Source organism: Apium graveolens, chromosome 1 (genome assembly GCF_009905375.1).
Source record: "Apium graveolens cultivar Ventura chromosome 1, ASM990537v1, whole genome shotgun sequence".
Classification (NCBI taxonomy): Eukaryota; Viridiplantae; Streptophyta; class Magnoliopsida; order Apiales; family Apiaceae; genus Apium; species Apium graveolens.
Genome location: NC_133647.1, coordinates 143,674,462 through 143,683,391, shown reverse-complemented (window position 1 = coordinate 143,683,391; position 8,930 = coordinate 143,674,462). Strand labels below are relative to the sequence as shown.

General features: G+C 37.9%; 1 protein-coding gene and 1 pseudogene across 1 annotated transcript; both read right to left on the bottom strand.

The window, feature by feature from the left end:
* Positions 1-5,837: 5,837 nt before the first annotated feature.
* Positions 5,838-7,013, bottom strand: LOC141707807 (cyclin-L1-1-like; annotated as a pseudogene).
* A 1,563-nt stretch (positions 7,014-8,576) lies between these two features.
* Positions 8,577-8,930, bottom strand: LOC141707799 (uncharacterized). Its single transcript, XM_074511169.1, has one exon. It carries the CDS (start codon positions 8,928-8,930, stop codon positions 8,577-8,579), a length of 354 nt encoding a protein of 117 aa, XP_074367270.1.

Below are 8,930 nucleotides of genomic sequence, written 5' to 3'. Positions count from 1 at the left end.
GGTGCCGATTTTTTCCATGATAACCAGCGCATCTTGATGTCCTCTTATGATGTTTGGAGAGTAATCTTCATCTGAGAAGGATATGACAAGATATGGAGATGGTTTACATCTCTTGGGATATGAAGGGTTAACACTACACACCTCTCGGGCGTAGGACTTACGAGAATTGTTTGACATACCTCCAACGGCGTAACCGCCGAAGATCACATCGACTATTCTGTCATCTTGTCTTTGTTGATTTTGGCCTTGTCCTTCGATGTAATGGATGAAATGGCCTCTTCTGATTTTGGACTCGATGAGATTGCTTAACTGATAGTATTGTTCTGTAGTGTGTCCCGTATCTTCGTGGTAGTCACAATACCGAGAGCTTGGAGGACGACCCGGCTTCACCAGCCTCGGGGGTCGAAAGTCAGGTTCTGTCTTTAGAATTGCCAAGATTGTTGCTTTGTCGTCTGTAAGCTTAGTAAACTCTTTGTCTTTTCTGTCACGGGGCTGCCATTTTCTATCTGATACGGGTTTTCGCTGGTGTTCACGACCCCTCGGGCTTTGATATTTCTCTTTTCCAGTATCCCTTCTCGGCGATGAACGTCGAGGAGATTTGGAGTCGTATCTTCGAGACCTCGGAGTCCGAGGGCTATGAGTTCTTGTCCTGTCGTACTTGTAGCTAGAGCGTCGAGGAGATCTTATGCTTCCCACCGCTTCTTGGAGCATCATCCGATGCTCGACAATCTGGAAAGCCGCGTAAAGATGTTGAGGATGTTTTTCTATGAGCTCTTCTAGCAGAATGCCATGTCTGCTTCCATCAATGCCTGCTGCTAAATAGTTTACTGCCAAAGGTTCCTCCAAGTCTGTTATTTCAGATATAGCTTGACGAAAGCGGCCTAAAAAGCTTCTCAAGGATTCGCTAGGCCTTTGACGCATTGTAATCAAAGATGCTGTGATCTTGCCCCCTTTGTAGTTGCTTGAAAACCTCGTCTGAAATTTAGTTTTCAATGTAGTCCAGGAGTCGATCAACCTAGATGGGAGATTGTTATACCAACATAAGGCTGTGCCCTGTAAACATGTGGAGAGAATTGGCAACGGACGACTTCTGAGTGTCTGTAGAATGCCATTCGACCATCGAAAGTATTGAAAAAGCCTGATGGGTTTGTTGATCCATCAAATTGGTCGAACGCCGGGGTTCGTAAAGTCCTGTCTATCTTAGCTTTTTCGATACTTCGAGATAGGGGGCTTTCCACCGGGGCTTCAAATCTTGATTGTGTTTTAACTAGATCGTGAAGTTGAGCCATATCTTCCTGCATCTTACGAAATTCTTCTTGTGATATCGAATCTGTTGACATCGACCCTTGCGGGGTACCGCCTGAAGAAAATGTCATTGGGCGTCGAGGCCTGGAATATATAGATTATGTGGATACTTCCTCCTCATCATAGTAGTAATCTTCATCATCCTCTGACAGCTCTACATACCCCATCTCTTCATCACCCCCTTCTTTAATTGATGCCTGCTTCAACTCCTGTTGTAAACGATGGATTTCTTTTATTTTCTCTAGCTTTGCTTCTAGTCTTTTAGCTTCAGCTTCTAACAACTTAAGCTCTTCATCTGAACCTTCTGTGCCCTCTATTTCCTGCTCCCGTAAAAGTTTTTTCTGTCTCAAACTCTGCAAATGCAACCTAGCATCACTGGAGAGGACTTGCTTTCCTTTCTCTGTTACAACACGGGAACATGTATCTTTAATGATTCTCCTTTTATGCTTAACAGGTGGTTTCTGCATCTGAGAGCCTTCAGGTGGGGGATTATCCTCCACTGGAAACAGCCTTCTTGGCCTGAGGGTCGATGGTTCTTTTTCTTTTCCTGCTGGATTGATTTGCTCTGATTTTTGGACAGTTTGAATTTATGCCGTGTTTCCGCATTTCTATGGATCTTCTTCCTCAATTATCATGTTGGAGTATCAAATTTCAGAGCTCCTTCTAGCGCCAAATGATGGTCCTAGTATTGAACCATATTTAAGTGAGGAACAACACTCTTTTATTGATACTATTTTTCCAACCCCCTTCATGTAGGGCAACTAGTCTCTATTTATAGGGGACCCTTAATGGGCTTTTCCCTTTACAATTGAGCCCCTATTGGGCCTCTTATTACAAGATTATATATTAAAGTCCCTATCTATGGTCCTTCTTCCGCCTTCTTTATTCTCGGGCCCAACACAGTCATTTGTGTCAAGCTTTGTAACCGAACATGTAACGTGTTGAGCTGAGGAGGACACAACAACAACCTTCGTCAACCCTAGATCCCAACCAAGCCATAATCTACCATTTGGATGGTGACCATAGTTAAAGTGACAACTGAAACGAGAAGCAATTCCCTTAGAAATAGCTCGACCCCTCTCTTGTTTTACCTTTAGTTTCAAGAAAAGCCACCAAAGATAATTTCTTTGCAGTGATGAACAAAAATCAACTATCATAAAAACAATTTAAGATAGTTGCGGGGAATAATTCCCCAAGGCCGTAGCCTTTTTCAACTTTTTCCTCTGCGAACGACTGAGCTTTGTAGCCTTAAGTTTTTTTGAATCCACTTTTGATATTCTTTAAAGGTATTTAAGGAGACAGGAGAGTCATCCGAACAAAAAGGCAAGGGAGAACGAATATGTTTAACCTCCATCCACCTTTATTCATCGTTTGTTCCAGAATAACCTACTATATTTTTTTGCACCTTTACCTTTCATCTATTTGAAGATTTAAAGCACCACCTTTACCTTCCTTTACCATTTAGTTTTCAAATGTGACATCAGTATCAACATTTTCAGCAGTCACATTTTCAGAATCGGCAGCCTGATTTTGAGCAACAGTAGGTTTTAATAATAACAATGAAATAAAATATAAACCAAACCAAACGTATCTAGTATATCCGCAAAGACAGGGTCTGGGGAGGATATGATGTACACAGTCTTCCCCTCATTCAAAAGAATAAATAGACTATTTCCTGAAAGACCAGGCTTGTGTGTGAACATGTGTAAATATAGAATATAATTATAAAAAGATATAATACGCAATACCGAATAGTGATCGTTAATTTTTAGTCACTTTTATCCCACATAAAAAAACTTATGATATCTTCAACCCAATCTTACTTAAGAACACTCGCAGAACTTCTAATTTGTAAATCAAATAACTCCCTGTTCAAAAAAGACAAGACATTCTATCTACCAAAAAAAATGATTAGTGCCAATAATGTATGAAACCCAGAATACAATAAAAATAGAATTAAGAACCTTAATAGAATGAATAAACTAACACTATATGTTATTAACATTGTATGCTACTAACACCTCAAAATACAAGATCAATCTATCCTTTAAGTTAATCAACTACTTTAATTCGACGCCTCCAAGACCTTCAATCTATACCATATCTCCCGAAGGTTTAAAAAATGCAAATCTAGTGAAAGTAGGTTATCCCAAGTTTTTCTCGGTCGTCCTTTCCTTCTCACACCTGGCAACACTAAACCTTCAACTCTCCGCACTAGAGCCGTTATACGCCTCCTCCGAACATGTCCAAACCATTGCAGTCTACCTTCCCTTACTTTTTTTTTATTATAGATGCAACTCTTAATTGTCTTCTGAAAAAACCCATCGGCAATCTATCTAACAAGGTGCGGCCACAAATCCAACGCAACATCCTCATTTCCGCTACCTCTAGGTGTTGTTCTTGAGCCTTCGTTATCGCCCAACATTCTGCCCCATACAACAAAGTTGGTCTAATCTCCATTCGATAAAATCTTCCTTTTAATTTTAAAGGAATATTTTTATCACACAATACTCCTGAAGCAGCCCTCCACTTTAACCATCTAGATGGGATACGATGAGTAACATCGGCATCTATCTTACCATCTTTATGTATCATAAATCCTAAATACTTGAAACTTTCTCTCGGAACTAATAAATGCTCTCCAATTCTAACATCAACCCCCTCCTCATCTGCTTCGTTACTAAAATTACACCACATGTATTCAGTTTTTGAATGACTAACACGCAAGCCAAAGTTTTCAATGTAACTCTTCATTGTTTTAACTTCTCATCAATCTCTGACTTTTTCTCATTAATAATAACTATGTCATTAGCAAAAAGCATACACCATGGTACAACATCCTGGATTCCTCTAGTGAGTACATTTATAATTATTGTGAATAAAAATGGACTTAATGATGATCTTTGATGAAGTCTTATCTTGACCGGAAAATATTGAGTATCACCAACAGGAGTCCTAACACAAGTCATTACTTGAGAATAAATTTCTTGAATTGCCCTCACATATATCCAAGACACACCTTTACTCTCCAAACTTGTCCAAATTATGATGCGCGGAACACTATAATAAGGTTTTTCCAAATCTATAAACACCATGTGCAGGTCCCTCTTACGTTCCCTATATTTCTCCATTAAACGCCTAAGAAGATGAATCGCCTCCGTTGTCGACCTTCCAGGCATGAAACCAAATTGATTATCTGACATTGTAACCTTGCTTCCAAGCCTAATTTCAATCACTCGCTCCCATAATTTCATAGTATGACTTAAAAATTTAACACGAAAATTACTACAATTTTGAGCATCACCCTTATTCTTTTAAATTGGAATAACCATACTAAGCTTACATTCATGTGGTATCTTACCAGTTCGAAAAATAAGATTGAAGATTTGAGCCAATCATCGCTCACCCTCCTTACCTAAACACCACCATACCTCTATAGGTATTTTATCTGGACTCGTGGCTTTACCTTTACCCATCTTCCTTAATGCCCACTCAATTTCTTCACCATTTATAGGTTGTATATTAGAATCGCAATGCGATTAATGAACTGTTTCCCACTCAATCTCCTCTCCACTTATACGAGACTCGTTAAATAACTGTCTGAAATAGTGATACCATCTACATTTAATATCATTATCCTTAACTAACACGCGTGCATTTTCATCCTTAATAAATCTGACAAATCCCAAATCTCGTAGTCTCCTTTCTCGAGCCTTTGCTAGTTTATAAATTCCATTTACTCCCTCATTTTTAGATAGAACTATATACATTTCTTCATAAGCCTTATCCTTCGCCTCCACCACAGCCCTTTTTTGCTAGACATTTTGCTTCCTTATAAAGAATTTTCTTTGTATCAAATTCCTCTTATTTATTGTAGCATATGAGCTCCTTAAAGCGTGCTTGTTTAACTTTTACTCGCTCTTGCACATCCTCATTCCACCACCAAGCCTCTTTTTGATCATGAATTTTCCCTCGAGGTGATTCCTAACATATCTTTAGCCACACCCCTGATTAAAGAAGTCAAATGATTCCATATTTGGTTTACATCATCCCCAACAAAGCTTCTTTGTTCCAAACCAATTCGTTTCTTGAAAATCCGTACTCTTTCACCCTTCAGATTTTTCCATAAAATACGCGGCATCGTCTACTGAATACCTACTATTATCTTTCTCCTCATAAAAATATCCATTACCAACAAACAATGTTGTGTAGCACACATCTCATCCGGAATCACTTTACAATCTTTGCAATTTTTGTTGCGTCTTCTCATAAGAAAATAATCTATTTGCGTGCTACAACCTCCACTCTTAAAAGTAATTAAATGAGCATCCCTCTTTTTGAAATAAGAATTAACTATCGCTAATTCATGAGCTAATGCAAATTCTAAAAGAGTACACCCACCTTCATTCCTTATACCATATCCAAAACCCCCATGAGTACCAACATATCCATCAGAATGCTCTCCAATATGGCCAATAAAATCACCCCAATATAGAAAATTTGATCAGTAGGTATTGTAATAACTAAATCATCTAAACAATCCCAGAAGAGTTTTTTTCCTCATCTCCCAAACCAGCATGTGGAGCGTAGGCACTAACAATATTAACAACCACAACATCCACAACTAGTTTAATCATCATCACCCTATCATTAAATTGAATCACCTCCACTACATTATTCCTCAGTTGTGTACGTAACATAATACCAACACCATTCCTATTGGTTACAACACCTGAATACCATAATTTAAATCCATTGGCTTCCTTTGTCTTATCACTTGAATACCATAATTTAAAATAGTTTACATCATAAAAAAATATATTTAAATAATTTAGTATGGTTTTCCATATTTTGAACGTACGAAGAAACATGATACTATTTTAATAGAATTAGGAAACAGATTAAACCGCCTGTGCTTCACCTTCTAGCAGAAAATGAGCCTCCTTGCTTGCATACTGGGATGTTCAGTGCCTTGGGGTAGGCTGTACAAATAAGCCAACACTCTACAAACTTCATCTATCTCGGACTTATCTGCATCAAAAGCTTCCCATCATGGAGGATTCTCAAGCAGGGGTATTTTAAATCTGCGGGCAGCAGCATATACAACACCACAAGCTACAACCTCACTTCTGAATCGAACACAGAGAGTTGTGCGCAAACTATCATTTGCAAGATTCCAAGCTTCTTGTCTCAATTCTAGGGGCATTCTAAGTATGGCAAGGTAGTTGGAAATAAACTTATGGGGATGCTCAATGTGGCAGACGAAACCTCTCTCCTTTAAGAGATGCCTCTCTGTGTTAATCGAAATCCAATTTTAGTTCCGCATGTTCCTTAGAAAATGAGTCCAAGTGCTCTATAGGTAGGTTCTCCCTTCGACACTTGATCCTATATAAAACATTGATAAAATGTCTTGCTTTTCTAGGATTTTCTTCCAACTTTGAGGCAACCCAAACACAACTTGCAGCAAGGCTTTTGACATCAAACTTAGCAAACGACTTCTTACAGTAGGAACGCTGAAAGAGAACCTGGCCAGGCAACATTACTGTTTGTGGTAGTCGCAACAAAATGCCAAATTCCTGAATAAGATTACAGCCATAAATTCTCATATTAACTTCAGAGTTGTCTTATCTATTCTGTCTTTTTTAGACGGCTGAGTTATTCAATTCTCCGAACATTAAATAGAATGTATCAATCGTGGAGTTAATCATGATCATGATTGAACCTTAATTCAAAACTAGAGAACCGATTTAACTCAAATCTGGTGCTTTTAGTTATTACCATGAGTTGGAGTTAACGGCTTTTTATTTTATCAATGTAAAAACACATATTCAGGTAGCAACATTTTAATAATCCTCAAAATATTTTTTGTAAAATGAAAAGTGGGAAAAAACCTTTGTTAGCCAAACCTTCATCAGTCTAGCTTAGGGTAGAGCGCAGATCGATTCGGACAGTTTCGGTATTAGGGTAGAGCGTAGATTGGTTTGGGCGATTTCCGGAGAAAACCGAAATCGAAATTCTGGCTACTCGGTTTTTGAAATTTAAAACCAAAACCGTAACCGAAATCATTAGTTCGATTTCTGGGAAAAAAAATCTCGGTTGGGTTACAATTGGATCAGTTTCGATTTTAAAACCGCATCACTCAAAATTCACAAAATAAATATAACTAGTAGATTTTAAAAAGTTGCTTGATAAAAAATGTGTAAGATAAGTTTAAAGTTACATTGCTAAAGTTCATTCATCCTTCCGAATTAAACAAACAAAATGTCACTAAAGTCTAATATATAATTTGTGAAAATTAAAAATGATCTTAATTATTCGGGGAAGTATGCATTGCAAAAGAAAGTAGCAATTACCTCCAGGATCTGTTAAAGGCAGTTAGTTAAAGGCAAACATAATAGAGAATAAAATAGGTACTGCACATTCTCACGGCTCCCTTATATTATAGTTTAAGAGTTAAATGTATACTGTGTATCTGTAGTTTTCATACTGTGCACTTTTTATATCTCTACTTTAATATCTAGTAATGTATGTACCTGTAGTTACAAGATTCTAACAGTTTGTGTATTTCCGTTAGTTTTGGTTTGACAGAGTTAAAGCACAGTCGGAAAGGAGTGGCACCCCTAACGGCTATATTATTATTTGCTGGTCTATAAACATAAGAAAGGGGGGTTATTGTTCATGAAAGTAGCAGCAAATTAAGATAAATGTTGAATGGGGGAATATTGTAATTGTTAAATGTTGGTGGTTGAACGGACGGCTTGGACAGAGAGGAATGTTGGGAGAAGGTTTGTGAGTTGCGTTTATAGTAGAAGGGGTTGCAAATATTTCTGATAGGTTGATAGTCCGATTTGCGATCATGGGCATGAAGTGATACGTGGCTTGCTTAGAATAATAGAAAACGAAGAAGAAGAGAAAAAGAAGGTGAAGATAGTCCAGCAAAATGGTACCCCAATTGAAGCAAATGTGCCTAGGAAAATTAGAGTGTTTATGAAATTTGTGTTGGTATTTGTTGTTATGTTAATTGTCTATAATTTATCCGGAAAGCATTGTGTTTGTAATGTTTAATTCATAATGTAGCTCTTATGAGCATTGTTATGTTAATGAATTGCTATTATTTATTTTGCACTTTTGATATTTAACAAGAAAACGATAGTAGATAGATTATTGAATAATCCAACATTAGAATAAGAAATGGTGTATGAAAGCATCACCAATAGAGACATGGAAATGATACATAGAAATGAAAATGAAACAAAGCATAAGTAGATACATTATGCAATATCAGCAACAAGAACGGAGGGCATGAAACCAAGGGCATTAGCAAGCTTCATCACTCCACCTTCACCATCAAGTTGGGAGTTAACAAGCACGGTAGCAGCCTCATTTTCATCTTTGGAGACATGCTCAATACGGCATGAGTCCCATGCCTCATTCTCTAGATTTTTGATCAACGCAACCAAATCAGCAAGCCAAAAATCAGGATCAGGATTAGTAACCACATTCACTGCCTCCTGAGAGTCACATTCCACAACAACATGTTTCATATGAACCTTCTCCCAAGCCAACTTTAGCCCATAGAAAATGGACCAAAGCTCTGCACCAACTTGTACCACGAAGCCTATCAT